The sequence below is a fragment of the Amblyomma mixtum genome, chromosome 3, assembly GCF_055824585.1.
Source record: "Amblyomma mixtum isolate Tamu chromosome 3, ASM5582458v1, whole genome shotgun sequence".
Taxonomy (NCBI): domain Eukaryota; kingdom Metazoa; phylum Arthropoda; class Arachnida; order Ixodida; family Ixodidae; genus Amblyomma; species Amblyomma mixtum.
Genome location: NC_143014.1, coordinates 198,175,661 through 198,193,193, shown reverse-complemented (window position 1 = coordinate 198,193,193; position 17,533 = coordinate 198,175,661). Strand labels below are relative to the sequence as shown.

At 49.2% G+C, this 17,533-nt stretch overlaps 1 protein-coding gene across 1 annotated transcript; it reads right to left on the bottom strand.

Moving 5' to 3' along the window:
• Window positions 1-405: 405 nt before the first annotated feature.
• On the bottom strand, window positions 406-6,997 carry LOC149353247 (kelch-like protein 10). The gene is made up of 6 exons (XM_089575782.1): window positions 6,764-6,997; window positions 6,046-6,252; window positions 4,160-4,368; window positions 3,103-3,335; window positions 624-819; window positions 406-472 (listed from the first exon to the last, which is right to left on the bottom strand). The coding sequence occupies exons 1-6, from the start codon at window positions 6,995-6,997 to the stop codon at window positions 406-408; spliced, it is 1,146 nt and encodes a 381-aa protein (XP_089431908.1).
• Between the last annotated feature and the right edge of the window lie 10,536 nt (window positions 6,998-17,533).

Sequence of the window (17,533 nt, the reverse complement as noted above, 5' to 3'; positions counted from 1 at the left end):
ATCGCTGCGCCGTGGTACGCCCTGGAAATGATCAGGAGTTTACCGCTCTCACATTGCACACCCTGCCTTGCAGCCATTGCTTGGGCTCGTTTTATTATAGGTGACAAATGTAACGTGGACAAAACTATCCAAATGTGTCCTGTAAAACAATATTTCAGTTGTGGGAGATTAGTTACTAAAGCCGATGGCCTTCATTTCAAAGGCGCGTAAGCCCGGTTGTCGGAGGCGCTAATGGAGGTCTACTGCTTGTTCTCTCTAGCAGCTAATGTTGTGTTTGGTGTGTTCGCAGTTCAGTTGACTTGTTCACATATCATTTGCAGCGGACGGTTCGACTGGTGGCGTCATCATCATCATCAGCCTGACTACGCCCACTGCAGGACAAATGACTCTCCTATATATCTCCAGTCAACCCGGTCCTGCGTAAGCTGAGGCCACTTGGTACACGGAGACAATGCGCAGCGACCTCTCAACACTGTCACGACAGAGGGAAGCAACGATGGCACAGAAAGGGTGAAGGAAGCGTTTGTTTTAGTTCTATTCCAAAAATTGAGAGGGCGTATGCTTCGACCTCGGCTCGCTCGTGGTACACGAAAGAACCCTTCAATGTGAATCGTGCATCTTGCCTGGGTGTCGTGCCCCGCATGGTGTGCATGAGCCAGCGGTAGGCCCGGGGGTCGTACACCTCGACGGCGTCCCGTTCCTCTCCAGAGCTCCAGCCGCCCACCGTGAAAAACACCTCATGTGGCACGCGCGGAGCCCAGCGCTCGGGATTCGCGCCGGCGCAGCGCTCGCAGGGGAACCGAAACAGGGCTGCGATGGCTGCGGACAGATCGGGAGAATGGGGCATTTTCGTCTGGCGAGTCGAAAATAATGGGCTGTTTTACCCAACGTGTTTAAGTGTAATGACCTGCGGCGCAAACTCATCAATATGAGCCCACCATGCGGCTACGGAGGGAAGCTATGAAGCTTTCTTCAATGTCTGGTCGCGGTATCAGGGAGTCTATAACCATATTAGCGGTAAAAAACTATGAGATCATTGCGGCCACGCGCATTGGAGCAATGCGAAAGCAAAACGTCCCCATACTATATCGACGTCCGTGATTGTTGTGACGCCCATGTACTATATCGACACCCATGGCTGTTTTGACGTCTAAGTGTATTATTCGCGTCTTTTTGCATTTAATTAACTGATTACATCTCATTAACCAACTATTTCCCACGGCAACATTTTATCACACACTATTTATCGCAATCACACTTTCACACATTTATTATCAGAGAACGACGTGATCATGCGGACAAAATTTGCGGACACGTTTTGCGGAAACTTTTTGCTGACTCGACAGAGCCATATAATTCTTTCGCATTGAGATGATTACTAAGCGATTAAACAAGTCAGACAGTGGCTCCTCATCTAAGCAAATAAATACCGTGAAAAGGGCCTGCTCTACTTGTGCTGTTAGGAATATAACTTGGCCAAAATGTGAGGGCACAGAAATGAATGATAGCGATAGCGTCGAAATAACAAACGACGGACAAGCTCTTGTCCTTTCGCAGTTTTGTCATTTTTCACTGCCTAGTAGACCAATTTCGCGCGACAGAAGACGTGCATGACTGAACGGTACTCACTGAAGAGTGCAGGTTAGTTTTAGATTTCTCACGAAATATGACTGCTAAAGGGCTCTAACCTGTAGAAGAACTGCACATTGGGCTAATTGGTGTAGATTCATAATGGTGGTTCAACAGCGCACACACATGCAGATCAAGAAAGAGACAAGACACACATCAGCGCTGGCGTGTGTGTCTTGTCTCTTTCTTGGTCTCTGAGTGTTTGCGCTGTTGAACCACCATTATGGTTTTAACCTCAAGATGGTAAGAGATTGTCACAAGTGCAGTAGCTGTGGGCGTTCTGTGGTAGCAGGTACTGCGGCCGTTTACGACAACCTCTGTACATATGCGCGCATTTTATTTCATTTCATTTACTTTACCCAAAGGGCTTTCGCCTTTCCGAGGGGTCACGATAAAAATTTCACTGTCGCAGTGACGAGTTGAAACAGAGAGCTTATCGACAGCACTGAGATCGCTCAAACCTTGTTGGGCTTTATTGCCAGCTTTTAATGCTGTACATGTTACGAATAAAATGAAAACGTAACGGCTCATTATATTTATACAGAAAATGACGACGCTGGCAGGAGCTCGGAGCTGAGCGCTCACGTTATGCTCGCCAGAGATCAAATGCTTGGTTCACTTTCGGTCATGTTGGGTTCTCCGGCTTGCTTTAGCGCAAGTTGTGCCGGAGGTGTCTGGTGTCCAACAATTTAGTCAGTGCCGGGGGTAGTAGCACACGCATGGTGGCGCGTAACGATATTAACGTATAGAGCTGCTCATTTAAAGTTGACCTCTTTAAGACGCACATCTTAGGCTGCTGGTCTAGAAAACACTTATGCTATTGACACCCCGCCTGATGTTCAATTTGTATCCCATGTGCACCAAAGTCCAGTTTTGTTCGGCATGGCCGCAAGTGAAGCGGGTAATTCCTCGTGGTGAACCAAACAACTTGAGGCTATGGGAGCGCGCAAACATGGAGGTAACGTACACAAGGGCCAACTTTCAACCTATGTCAGTCGAGTGGTCAGGTACGCACATATATCTGTGCACGAAAGAACTGTTTTCTTGTTTCTGTTTTTCGGGACTTCCTTGATGGATTTTTTTCTTTTTGGTCTAGTTCTTCGAAACTGTTTCAAAATGGTCGTAACAGATCTTGCTCTCTTGGTGCTTTCAATAAGCAGCCAGCGTATCGCGAACGAAGAGCGCAAAGTACGAGTTGCAATGGGAGTATACCAGACGCGTATACTCCCACCGTGACCGGGTTGTATTGAATCCACTGTATATCAGGTAGCCGAGGAGAGGACTAATCACTAAATAACAAGATCCCCCAAGAACGTGGTCACGTGATTTAGTGGAGCCAGAAAGAGTTCGGCGATTGAAGCCTGCAAAACCGGCAGCAGATCAACGGACCGTAAATGACAAGCAGCATTTTTCTGTAAACGCTGCTTTCCTAATTCAGCTACTGAGAGGTGGTCACTGCGGATGCCAACTCACCACCCTTGGGCGCATTGGGTGCAACGCTTCCACTCGACCCTGCGTCGCCGTGTCGGGGGTTCGCAGCGGCAAGCGCTCTGCATGCCTCCAGCCCGACGCCTTCCAAGTGCAGCAGCCGCAGCGGGCTGGGTGAGCACACGCAGGGTCCCGTCCGTACGGCCTCGCACACTGCCGTGTGGTATTCTTTGCTACTGGCAAAGGTCGGGTTCACCTGCCGAAACTCGATGAGAGTCCTGCGCCACACGAGCGTATCAAAACCATAGTTTTCTTGGACTGGATTTTACGGCTTGGATCACAAAATCCCGCACGTAATAAAATCTCCTTTGAGTGAAAGGATGTTTGGTACTGGTGGCCGAGAGATTGGTTGCGGTGACGTTGAGCTTGGAAATGTTGCGACCGGTTGCGAGCATCGTCGGTACCTCGGCTTTTGTTTCTTCGACTAGCGCCATTAGCTTGGGCCGATCACGAACCGAGATTCCAGCAAGAGCATTCTGAGTGCGCACTTTTGCGCGCATGAAACTAATGGCTGCTGTGACGGCAGTCTCGATAAAGGCACCAAGACCCAGTGTCAGAAGGCCAATGTACTGCAACAGACCATTGGCTAATAGAGAGAGAGATAATATACTGGCTTAATAATTCTACCAAATTGGGCTGCCGGAAAAGAATGCTCATTGAATGATAATTGCATGTCTCTTGAAACACAAGCATTCAAGCTTCGTTGTCTGGCCCTTTGAAGAGGTTACGTTAAGCTGGAGACTCCCACCCCGCTTCCAAGCTATCGTTAGTTGCATAGGCTTTGGGAATAATTTCAATTTCAGTTACAATTTTCCTCGCGTACTAAAGCAAAGCTACCTGGTGTAATAATCTGAGAGCCGCGGAAGTGCAGTTTTGCGAATTCGTTTCCATGAGCTTTGCTTCAGTGCTGCCACGCAGACTTTAATAGGAGGAATGCTACTTATACAGTGGTAAGCGGAGATTATGTGTGTAGCCGCGTGCACTCTCGAAAACAAGTGCAGCATGCGTTAAGTAGCCCTTGGGTACAGAGTGCCCCACTCACGATTCTCTGCACAGGCCGATGCGCGCGCACTGTAGCAGCATGAGCAGGCCGGCATTCCGTTCTTTTGTGCGCGCAGGGCCTTGCGTGTACCAGCGATGGACGGCATGCAGCACGTCCACCTCGTCTCGCACGTTCAGCTCGCTCGAAGAAAGCAGCTCGACGAGCAGCCCTGTTGAAGCCCTTGAAAACTCGCTACTGCTTCGACATACCTGCACACAGTGAGCAACAGAAAGCAAACGTGATATTAATCAGCCGAATGTTGCGACGAACTTCAACTAATGATACGCTTCCTACTTTAGAAACTATTTCTTAGCCTTGAGCGCAAAGTGTTAACAGAAGCCTCATGCCCCGCCGCGGTGGCTAAGTGGTAATGGCGTTCGGCTGCCGGCCCGGAAGACGCGGGTTCGGTCCCGGCCGTGGCAGCTGAATTTCGATGGAGGCGGTATTCTAGAGGCCCGTGTACCGTGCGATGTCAGTGCACGTTAAAGAACCCCAGGTGGTCGAAATTTCCGGAGCCCTCCACTACGGCGTCCCTCATAGCCTCAGTCGCGTTGGGACGTTAAACCCTAATAAACCAAACCAAGAAATCTCTTGCGCAAAGATACCGGCTGCTATGAATATGCAGTGTTGGCGGAGATGGCAGCGCCAAGCAGTTGTTCACGTCTGGAACAATTGCGCTGAACAGGCAGGGTAGATTAAAAACGTGTTCGAAAAAATAAACAGCCTCTAATATTTCCTAACACAAAAACCAATGTCTAATCTCTGTCATGATATATTTTGCGTCATTTGAAGCTACCCTTTTCCGCCATTTCTTCATGAATGTTTAATTTTCCAGTCCCGTGAAATTATTAACTTGCGTATCCGTAACATGTAAGAAAAGGTTTCTGTGCAAATATATTTGCGACAAGCAGACGAAACAAGTAATTTGGAGACATTTATCGAGGCAAACTTTTAAACATAAGCGTTCTTTTTCGCAAGTGAACTCCTGCTTAGACGAACTGTGGGGTACATACACTGAAGCAAATTTAATGAATTCACGCTTCACAATGCTTCTAGTGCCATCGCACACGTTTCTTGCACCACTGAAAAACGAGGGCTTGCGATATGCCTAAGCTTCCTGTAGTTACCAGGCCGGAACGGACTTTCGAACCACGTGGCTTTTAGTCTTCCTGAGGCAGGCGCGGGCGAGATCACGTGGCACGCATGCTAATGTAGAGGAAGCAAGTGTGCATCCCGTGTGGCCCAGCTAGTTTGGAAGACGCAGCTAGAAAATTCAGGAGGCGAAGGCAAACAGTCGCAGTGCCATCTAGGCAGCCAACTGGGCCCAAAAGGAATCGATGGACCTGCAGCATGAGGGTAAATTGCTGTCAACCTCGAACCATTTTAACACAACCTTCGCCACACTGATATCGGTGGCTGAAATTTCTGCTCCAAAACGCAGATGTAAGACAATAAGCATTTCATGCGTAACTTTCATATTATAAGCACCACGCTGCGATCTCATACGCCTCGGTAGCCGAACCTCCTGGTTAAACATCCGTCGCAGTGTTATTTAATACGCTCACATGTCGGATAGTGCAGCAATTGACAGTGATGCTCGCAGTACCTCGATTATGAATCACTATTCACCCACATACCGTATTTGCCAAAAGTAACCGGGCAACAGTGGTTTCTTTCTTAGCCACTTAGCGAAGCACTTACTCTGGCAGCCCTTAGGCTCTGAATATATTTAAAGGTGAACCTTTATCGTCACATTTTGGCACCTTTCGGTCTTTACAGGCGCCTCAGAGGCTTCGTTTTATGGATGGGAAGCAAAAACCTGTTGCTCGGTTGCTTTCGGCCAAGGGGGTACATCTTCCATCGAAAATAAAGAAGCTCTCACTCACCGCGCCGAAGTGTTCGCGCACAAAAGAGAACACAGTGTCTCGGAATCTCGGCCAGTGGTGCCACAGCGCCAGTGCGGCTAAGCCGAGACAGTTGTCGACGTCCATGTTGTGCAGCAGGTGGTCCAGGCACAGGTCACGGGCCTCCTCCATCAGCAGCATGTCGGCAGCCGCCAGCACATCGGCCACGTTGCCGTTGTTGATGCGCAACTGCAGTGATGGTCACAAACACATTTGTATCATAAGCAGGAGAACTCTTGAAAAAGAAAACTTATCCTGTTTTTCTTCTACATATTCTGCCGTGAGTTTAGGCAGAATATGTAAAAAAAGCCGCCTGATTTCAGGTACCTAGTAACCATTGCAAAAAAAAAAAAAATTTATGCTTCCGTTCTTTATTCAAACTAATGCTGATGCCAATGCGAGGTGCCACTTAGCATTGCCACGGCAGAACATCGCTTCCCTACCACCAGGATGCTTGCCTCCTGAGCAACACGGAGATTCTTAGGTGTAACTGAAGTTGCAGTGCTCTAGCATTTTCCTGCATGCTGCGGACACAGCACTTCAAAACCGTTACTGCGACTTCTCAGAAAGGGATGCTTTAACACCCTACTGTCTCGCCATCTCTAGGTTTCTATTGCAACCACTGTCGAGACATCAGGCTCGTTATTACGATGGTTGGCTTCTCAACTCCTCCACCTGTTAACCCCTTCCCGAGGCTTGCCTCATCCGCGTAGTAGTAGCCAAGGAGGATGTCGAGCACGGACGCCGAGACCCCCGTGAGCAGCATCTCCCTGCGGGAACCGTACTCGGCGCGGAACGCCGCCCGGAAGAAGGGGCTCGTGGTGCAGAGGAAAGACCGGTGGGCCTTGAACTCGCCGCCGTCGTCGGTGCGAATCAGGCAGTCGTAGCAGCCGTCGCCGCCGGGAAGCAGCAGTTGCCTGAAGAAAACAGACATGGCTTCCGAAAGAGATGGTGACTTGTACTAAGAGCCTTCTGCGCTGTTCGCGAGCCCCACGTGAAACCATGATTTCGTTTTCTTCTACCCACTTAGCTCAAGTAACCGGGCAGAAAAAACATCGCTTCGGCGGGGAAGCTAGATACTCATAATTGAGTGAACGGCAAAAACTCCTGGGGCACTTTGACTGTCTAAAGTGGGTAGAGGTGGAAGCGTTTTCCGCACCACCTTCGCTGTTTCTGTGGCACTGGTGGCGTCACATATAATTGAGTACTAATTACTAAGTGATGACAAATCACGAATTAATGTTTAATTACTGATTAATGCCTGAATACTAATTAACTGCTAATTAATGAAGCTTAAGCTTCGCCTTTAGGAGTGGAACGCGACAGCGCGTTGTAGCGCTGCCAGGGAGTCCACGGGAACGCCACCACCCGTTCGGGGTGATGCCTTGCCCTTTGAACGCAACGCTTTTTGAGGAAAGGAAATGGCGCTGTAATTCTCTGTCAACTCGGTGGACACCTGAACCGCACCGTAGAGGAAGGGAGGAAGTGGGAGTGAAAGAAGATAAAGAGGAGCCGTAATGAAGAAAATGAAAATTGTATTTGAGGAAAGGAAATTACGCAGTAACTGTCTCACATATCTCGGTGGACACCCGTCAAAATTCAGGGGGGCACTTTTTTGACCTAAAGTGTGGTCACTGATGTGTGGTTAAGATGTTCAGCTTCGCCCCTAAGAGTGGAACGCGACAGCGTCTTGCAACGCTGCCAGGAGTCCATAGAACGCCATCGCCCATTCTTCGGTTCTACGCCTCGCTCGTCGGTAAATTGGTTTTTGAGGGAAGGAAATTTATCTGTCTCTCATTTGTCGGTGGACACCTCAACCTCGCCGGAAGGGAATGGAGGAGGATGAGAGTGAGTGAAGACACCGTATTCACTGGACACGCCTTTGTTCGTTCCAAACCATCCAGCTGGCATGGTGGAGTGGATAGCATGCTCGTCTCTCACGCGGAAGACCGGGGTTCGATTCCTGAGCTAGACCAATTTCTTAATCGGTTTTATTTATTTATATATTGTGCCATATTCATATGGCCTGACTAGTAAAGCTAATTAGGCTAATTGGGTAATTAAGCTATTAACTAAGCTCAGTCCCACTTGGAGCATCACTATACGATCCCTTCAATTGGTTGCATGGTTACTAGCCGAAGTACAATTGGCCCCGTTTGAAATTCGCGCATTGTGACGTCACGACCGTTTCCACCAATTGAAAAGCGTGACATTTGTGTCGACAACTGCTGCTTACAACGATGAGACATTAAAGGCTTCCGCCTTAAAAAACAAACAATATTTTGACTATGAAGAGTGGAGCTTTGTTCGTACTAGTAGCTTTCGCACGGTGGCGTGAGGAACCCTCGTTTGGGTGCAGACTCCTCGCGCTAGAGAAGCGTAGGGAATCGAGGGTTAGCCATAGTGTGGTGTCGCACGAGGAGTGTAAAGTTATGGAGTTGAAGAGATGTCTCGTTCACTGCGCTATTAATGGAGAGGGTGGACTTGTTAAACAGTGACACAGTATGCACACTATTGACGCCCATTCATTGAAAAATTGCGCTGGCGGACGAAGGACAAGGGCAAGAACAAGGACGCAATCTCACACGCAAACTTGTTGTGCTTGTCCTTCTCCGGACAGCGCTGCCTTTCTCACAATGATTACCAATCAACTTGATCTGCAACATATCTTGCTTATTGCTGATTGGTTGCTGATTGCTTATTTAGTTAATTCGCTTGAAAATAGAGGCAGTGGCCTTATCATCTACGCCTGGTTGAAAAACTGCGTTTTTGGATACGCCCAGTACGCACATTACTGAAATCCTTAAAGACGTTCAGTATTTTAGGAGACTATTAAGTCCTTGTAACGCGGCTATTTATATCTGGATTGATTTCTATGCATCTCTCACCATGCTCTAGTTCGCAAGCTTAACGAAAAAAAAAAACACGTCAAGAGCAGCTCTCGCAATTTATTTGCCGCGCATCACTAGCAAGGATCGTGCTTGTTGCACTTGATTAGAGCGATGTTTTCGGCCCTCAACCAATCTCTTTTCACGAGTGTCGTGTGTGTGCGGGTTTCCGAGTCGACCCGTCGGAGCACTGGCTTCGAGGCTTCCCGTAACAAGGAACGATGTGGCGGGATGTGCTCAAGTTTCTAAAAAAATAGAAATACAAAAACTGGGGACCTGCATTCAAGCTTCCTCCAACTGCGGTGTCATCAGCCCACGCAGTGTCCGCTACCAAGGAAGCACACCGGCACTGAGAGGTACGAAAGTGGAGCTTATGGGGAGAAAATTTAAGCTGGGCGTTTCCGGCCATTGGGGCTAATTAGAGGCTCGGTAGAGCGGCGCATAATGAACGCCGAGTGCTCTGTGTTGTCCGTGTTGCGACAGTTCCAAATGAAAGAGCGGGTGGCAACCCATGGGAAACTGGCGTATAAAATGCGAAAGAGGAATTAGCGCACGAGGATAAACGGAGCAGCCTGCCTTACTGAACTATGGTGGCTAAAAGGTAACGAGAAAAGTGGGCGTAGAAGTTCGCATTGCTCGAAAGTTTGCCTACTGTGAAGCAGCGGAGAAGGCGTGCGTCGTTTAAAGTTGGTCTCTGTCGAAAACAATGTGGGCGGGACCATAGCTGGCTAAATTGAAGTTTACTTATATGCTGCGCTCTACCAGCGAGCAAGCTCGAGTTCAACGTCATACGGTCGTTTCGAATATGAAGATGACAAAGCTACTCTAATGTTATCACTAACAAATCCCACTCGCAGAGATATTTCGGGCGACAATGGCCAGTTAAGAACGCCTATGACTTGTTAAGAACGTTGAGGCTAAGCGAACATCTTTGCTGGTGCTAATACATCAGTGAGTGCATGCGACGATAGCTAGGGACGACGCTTGGCAAAATAGAAATAAACTACGTGGAATCACACTTCCGTTATCTGCAACAAAATTGCTGGCAGGGGGATTGAAGGTTGCATTCCTAGCGATGGAAATTATAGAAGCGGCGTGAACACGTTTTTTTTTTTTTGATGATGGACAATCACGAGAGCTAACGTCGAACTTTGTTTCCATGCGTAGTACAGGCAAGCATTGTGCTTTTCGCTATTTTTTATCTTGCTTGGTGTTTAAGCACTTGGTGCTAGTGACTGTAACTGATATATTTACTGCAGTAAAAAGTAACGAATCCTTTTCTAACGGTATTTAACCGATGGGGTTATCCTTCAGAAGCGCATTGTTCGTACTCACGGCATGCTTCCCAAGAAAACTCGAATTGGTGCAACCATATAATAGATACCTACTATTTCTACGAGCACTACAGGTTATACGCAAATGCAGGGAACATAGCAGGATGAATGACGGGAGAGACTGACCACACGGGGTCAAGGAAGAGGCCTAAGCACATTGGTATATTCTTTAGTTAAAATTAATCCCGCGAGGGACAGAGCAGCAAGATTATTGCAAATTTAATATGAGAGATGGTTTACAGCGCCATAAAAAAGCCCTGCCAACGGCATAGACAATAGAGCAAGTGGGTGTGACTTAATTGCTCAGCTGCGAGTGCCGCTGAAGACGAAAATGTCGTGCAGCTATCAAATAAATCGACAAGGCACACATGAAGGTACCTATGTGGACAGAGACTTCAGATCTTCGAAATAACTACATATTTGGAAATAAAACAAAAGGAGGGAATGGTGGGAAGGGAGAGGCGAGGGCAAGGATACTTGGAACTAAAGACCTGCGGAATTCGCAACCACAGGCTTGAGGTAAAAAAGGAACATCATGCACGGAGGACCGCCTCGCAGAAGGCACGTTCAGGCCTGCGTGAAGAACAACTTAACTCGAGTGGGGCATAGCCCCATCAACGACATCACGCACCGCAAAAAGTGTAAACGGAGCGCGCGCCTAGGGAGGGGATGCGTGGAAGGTACAGAACATCGCATAATTAATGCGAATGTCTGAGAGTATGCAATGAGTAACACTCACGAGGGTTGGCTGAAGCTGTGTGTGTGGCGGCTGCTTTTTTTCATTTTGTTGTTAAGTAAATGAATCCCGACAAAGCACAGCGAGAATAGTGATCCTGCTTTGCGACGCATGACAGCACGGGGAATGGTCCTTTTTAATGGAAGAGACATGATGATAGGTAAAGCGGCACCTCAGGCAAGAAGACGGGAACATACGATGGAAAGGGGCTCTAGGGAACTGCAATCCAGATTTGGTCAAGAAGTGGTTCTGCAACCCAACTTTTTCATTTGGGTTCGTTTCTATCGACCATATGCCTTCGCTCTATTCATGGGTCTACTGACCCTGCAGTCTCCTTCCTTACAGATTACGTGCAAGGCGTGAAAGATGATCTAAACAGGAGCAGCGCGCGTGTGCACCCGGTTATTTAAGTACCTAAATTCCAAATCTGACAAGGCCACTGAAGGATCACTGACGCATGGTTTGCCGTTTTTTCGAATAAAGAATGCTTCCATCAGCTCCCGGGTCACCTTATCTTGGTGGCAAAAAAGCACATTAGTTTTCGGGAAAAGGGGTGTGCATTTGCAAACCCGGCAGTGTGCGGGAAGATTGTCTCGCGAGTCACTGCCGAGTAAGTTGCGGTGCTCAAAGAGCCTTACATTTACACAGCGCCCCGTTTGCCTGATATACTCTTTACCGCAAGACAGTGGCAAACGATATACAATACCCTTTTTGCAAGGAAAGAAAGGCGCCACATGTTTTGTTGTACAGGCCTTGCGATTCTTGTGGATACGCGCCGCTAGTTTTTTGTCCACTTGTGGGCAAATTTCAGCGAGCTTCTTAGGAGCAGAGAACACCACCCTAACATCGTACCTCTTGGCCACGCTCTTTAACCCATGGGAAAGCCTGTGAGCGTACGGAATGACAGCCGGCCTACGGCGCTCACTGTCAACACGGCCTCTTCCATTGGCCCCTGTCTTAACCCACCTCAGAACTTTTTCTCCTGCCCTGGAGATGGCGTGGTCGGGAAAACCACTACTTTTCAATCGTACCACTTGCTCTGACACACTTTCCGCAACATGGTGGTGGCACGACCTAGATGTGGCGGCCTTAAGGCACGAAACAGCGATACCGTCTTTGATCAGTTTTGAGTGCCCTGACTCATAACCGAGGAGTGGCTTGACGGTGCGCGGGCGATACATACAGCAAAGGTCTCCCGGAGTAGCTCTCAAAGACATGTCAAGAAAGCGTAGCTCGTTGCCAACAGAAACCTCTGTAGTAAAACTTAGACCACGGCCGAACTGACTGAACACCCTTAGAACATCCGCCATTTCCGCTGCAGGGTCAGACCCTTCCAAGATGACTAGAAAATCATCCACGTATCTGAAAGCCCTCAAGAACAATCCCGCCGAGGCCGCAGCTACCTTCCTATCCATGTCGCTCAGAAAAATGTTGCTAATCACAGGTGCAACCCTCGACCCAACTGGAAGTCTGCCACGCTGATCATCTTGCTCTGGTGCTCCGCTGAGACCCCGCAAATCTTCAACAGTGGTGACCCGGTGAACCGTGCCTTCTATCCCAGCGGCGTCCTAGCATGGCGTACTGGCAGGACCCAAGTTTCTACCCGCCGCTCCCAGCGTTCCGGCCTGCAGGCGTCGGCGGGTGGTTCGCCCAACTGGAGGCTGCGATGTACCTGAACGGCATTACCATCCAACCGTTTAAACACGCAGTCCTTTGGGACATCGCCTTTTACATGCTTTTACATTTTACATGCTTGGGGCCCACAGTGGTACACCTTTTTCGCTAGCATGCGAGGGCACGCATTTGAGAGCCGTATAAGCCGCGTATACGCTATCCTTCCTTCCGAATGAACGGGGCGCAGTCGTTTGAAGCACGTCTTACCTGATGTCGATTGCTTTGGAATGAGGAGTACAAGAAATAAGACGGCATGTTAATCCAATAGCTATTCGTAACATATGTTGGGAAAAGCTATAGAATATATATGTGGCGAATATATGTACCAGCTAGTTTTACCATCCCTTCCTTCATATTTAACCGTCGTGTGTTGTTGTCATGACCAAGATATAGATAGCCGATTCTCTATTTTAGATGGAGTCAGCCTTGTTCTTCTTTTCTGCAATTTATTTTGGCACCTGTGTTGTTGTGTCACGTCCTTGTCGTGTGCGCTGTTTCCTTCACTCGACTTCAAGGACCAACTACCCCGCCAATAGCCCATTTGGATGTATTCCTCCCTGCTGTTTTTTTCACATCTCTCTTCATAGTTGTTCAGCATCAGGAGGCATGTGTCGGACGCTAATTCAAAACAGAAAACAAGGTTTGTGGAGAAAAAAAAATATATATATATATCGGTTAAAATAGGCTACGGTTTAGTTAAAACATTCGGCGACAACCGTCATGTCCTTCCAGTTTCTCTCCCTTCTTTTTCCCGCCTTTATTATTCTCCTTTCGTTTTTTTTTTCGTTATTTCCTACCTTCGCCTCTCTCTTGGCTTGGCTTTCGGATTGCGTCGTTTTGGCTTGCGTATTTCTACAGCTACAAGGGCTTCAATTACACGACGAGTCATGGTGGGCTCCCATCAACGGCTCCCACCGTAAAAGAGAGACAGGTTCCTGCATGGGAGTCCACGGCTTCACCAGGCATGCAGTACAATGACCATGCGTACCTGCGGCTTCGGCAAGATATAACACATAGTATTCTTCATTGTCATGCAAATAGAGCATTAAAAAAAAACGGAGAGTCGCATTTGACGCAGTGTAGCGAAGGTGGTACTTACATCGAGGAACATTTTTTCCGGAAGAGGTACCTCGAACGGGATGTCGGTGTTTTGGAAGTCGGAATGATCTAATGTGTCCAATGATCCCTCTTCAATGGCCTGAAATTGCAAGCAAGTCGGAAAGTAGAAATAAATAACGGAAAGGTATCACTTGGTTCGAAAGGTTTATACCCCTTTTCACATATCTTTTTTTTTTTCGCGCGCAACCATGCCCCCTTGTATATTATATGGTGTGGTTGGCATAACTACCCCGTACTATAATTTTAAACCCCCATCCCCGCCAGAAATTACCACAACTTTCCCCTCAAATCAAAATTCCGAATAAACCTTTGGTTCATTCTGTGACGTAAAATTTGTTCTGTACCTGACGTCTGCATTTCTATTTCAGAGTGGTGGTCTGGTGGCGACACCGTTACCTGTTCTTAGCCCCTTCTTTAGTCTTGCGCCGTTGCCATAGGCGTCCGCCAAGCACTCACTGGTAAAACTCCGCCTTCGGGCACCCATAGCGAAAATGCATCTTCGACATATGAGCAGCACCTCCTGCAGCCCCCACCAGGTGCCGAATACGAGGCGGATGCACCAGTATATCAACTCTAATATGTCTCTATTTCTTCGCAGTCACAAGCCATCGCAAGATGGATCATTCGCATTACGAACTCGCTACCGTCCAGTGATTTTGTTTTGGCCAGCGCCGGCTGCGATGGTTCACCCGGCGGACTTGGCAGCGCGCCAAGGATCTGCGGGGCCAGCAGCAGCACAGCGTGTTTCTGAAAGGTTCTTTGCTCTCACATCACAGCAAACGCTCAAACCTTCGCGGTACACACTCGCAACCGTTTTGTTAGTTTTCGTTTTTTTTTTTTTTTTCCCCCGCAGGCGAGATGCTCTGCAGGCGATGAAATTTCACCTGGCGCGACAGTGGCACGATGAGTGCGATGTGTGGTTGGCGCGAAACGTGAATGAGTGCGATATGTGGTTTAAGTGTCAATACCGTTTTCCTTACCGTGAGCGAGCGCTGTTTTCAGTACTCGCCCAGCCATGCATGGATGAGAGAGTGCACAAGTTGGCTCCTAAGCGCTAAGGAACGCGTCGCACGGACCTTTGACCGCCAAAGTATGACGGGGAGTGTTTGCCGCGCGTAACCTAAAAAAGGTCCTGCAAAACACTTCGCTGACAGCCCTGTTTCCAGCCTCTGACGCGTTTTCGTTCTATTGGTAGCACTGGCATACTGGAAGCTATGCACGCTAGACTGGCGACTCATGGGAAACGCGCGCAGCCATCCGCCTATCCAGACGGCGGGCCACGGACTGGTCCGCGGACCGGTCACGTGGGGTCCACCGTGCGTGGCCCGGCCGGGCCCGTCCGGCGACAGCATTCACATGACGGCCCAAAGGAGCAGGCGATCAGGCGGGCCAAGCGAAAAGCTCTGGGATCCGCTTGCAGCAGCGCTCGTTTCATGGCGCATTCAAGCTTCGGCATTCGGCGGCGAGGGCAAGCGGAATTCGCCGTCGCGGCAGCGATTCCCTCTGAATGCCTAGCGGAAAGCCCGATCAGTCCGGGACCGATTTCTGCTGCGGCGAGGAGGAAGTTGCAGTCAACATACATGGCGGCGCGCTTCGAAGCAGGACCGCTCGCTTCGGAGTCAATTCTTCGTTTTTACTGAATTTTGACATTGCCTTCACTGGCCATAAATGGGGCACCGATCTTTCGCTTGGTGCCATCTCGCCTATAAGAAAACTTATGAGTGAAAAATTTGCTTTATGTTTTATTTAGAGTGACGATTCTCCCGCTTCTAGGCTTAAGAGGAGCGTAGGTTTGTTGACAGAAATGGTTTCCGTCTTCACAACTAGATGGCGCCACTAGGCTGAGCTTATCGCTATGTCTATGTTTTCATGCGGTGAAATAAACGTGGGAAATGTGAGAATTGGTTTAGCGGTGTGTAGGTTTAGCAGTGCGTAGAATACTCAGTTTAGCGGCGCGTAGACAGCGTCAATTTATGTTATTTTCTATATCTGTGTACGCCGTAAGCGACGTCGTGGCGGCTTTGAAGCGCCTACTAGGAAGCACTCCGGAGGCGGCGGATTTCGCTCGCTTTCATGCCCGAGTGTAAACGAGCCACAAAGCTGTAGTGAGCCTAAAACGTAAAACGTAGCATCGCCCGACTACGCTGACATGTTGACAGTGCGCGCAAGAATACTACTTTCGCTAGTGTCGCCTTGCCGCACAGAATGATAGCAGTGGTGAATCGCCTGCCTGGAGAGACAAGTGTGACGTAGTTGCCAGACTTGAAGTGAGCCAGTGGGCTAAAAAGTCCGTGTTCCGCCGCCAGAAAAAATGTTCTGGCTTTTCTGGCACGATTCTGTCCGCGGACCATGCGCGGATCTCGTAGACCGGAAGCTAGACCCCACGTGACCGCTAGTCCACGGGCCAAAGCAGGTCCGTGGTCCGTCGTCTGGATACACCTTTGTGCAGCCTTCCGTTCAGCGTTAGACGTGGGCGCATTATTTGGTTGTACGCTCGACAACAGGCTCTAACGTCCTTCTGACCTAAAACACCGGCCATTGAAGTCGTTTAGTTTTCAACGGCGTGCAGAGGCCATCCTGGCGCCAATGTGCGTCGCCAGTGTACCGATGAGTTGAATGAAGCGCACGATTCAAGCGAAGGAAGCGTTGCAAGGCCTCTTCAATGGCACTTCGACTCGCCACACGCGTTGCGAGAGGAGGTCATCTTTTCTCGATCCATTCTCCTGCCTCGATGTCAGCGTTTAATCTTGCCTTCGATACGAGCACATGCGACTGGCACTGCTTGCTGCAACTGTCGGCCATGACATCACAGGCGGCAGCGATGAACGGCGGCGACGAAAAAGAATAGATCAAGAAAACAGTCGTCACAACATACGACCTCAAGTCGAAAAAAATGCGGTGTTAACGCGGTGTCTTTCGTAGGTATATAAGCATTGATAATGCTTTTGGAATCACGAAGTAGGAAGAAACGGTATGCGGCGTTTTCAGAGCTTTTTTAGCATAACGTTACCGTTGTTATGAACGTGAATTTCCAACACCGGAACGCTCCCAAGGATGGCATCCAGGCCTGCGTCTCAACGAGCCTGCGCGTCGTCTTCGTGGAGAGTGTTGCGCGTTCGGCCGGTCAGCTACCGAGACGCTCCCCAAGGACGGCGTCCAAGACTGCGTCTCTCCGAGCCCGCGCGTCGTCATCGTGGAGCGCGTTGTGCGTTCGGGCCGGACAGCTACCGGAACGCTACCGGGTTTGGCGTTCAAGTTTTGCATGCCAATCACCCACCAGGACGCTCCTGATTGGACGAAAAGGGGCGGGAGTCTGTGCCGACTCTATTTAAGGGCTCGCGTTTCCTTTGTGTCTTTTCCTGTTGTGTTACATCGTGCCATGTATCGTGCTTCTCGTTGCTTGTAGATATGTGAATACATATACCTTTTTTTCACGCTGCTCCTTATCAACCCCCGCCTATTCATTGCTCCGGCCGGTCGGCGACAGCGGACCCGCGTCCCGACGGCAACTGAGAGCCCGCGTCTCAACACCGTGTACCACTACCGTTGGGCGCTGGCACAGTCATTTCCCTGGCGTGGTAGCCCTCTGCTGCCGCCATGCGAGCACTAGTGCGCCCGGCTACCTAGCTGGGCCTCACCGACACTGTCTCGCCCCATCAGTAAGCTAAAGCGCATGCACTTCAATGTAAACTGAAGTTTTCATCTCGAAATACCCGCAG

What these genes read in the sequence shown, in the direction of transcription:
- LOC149353247 (XM_089575782.1), bottom strand. Translation starts at nt 6,997, where the DNA reads ATGTCTGTTTTCTTCAGGCAACTGCTGCTTCCCGGCGGCGACGGCTGC. An exon ending in TGCGCGAACACTTCGGCGCG is followed by an intron (nt 4,369 to 6,045) that starts GTGAGTGAGAGC and finishes CACTGTGTGCAG; the next exon opens with GTATGTCGAAGCAGTAGCGA. An exon ending in ATGCGGGGCACGACACCCAG is followed by an intron (nt 473 to 623) that starts GCAAGATGCACG and finishes CTGTCGTGACAG; the next exon opens with TGTTGAGAGGTCGCTGCGCA.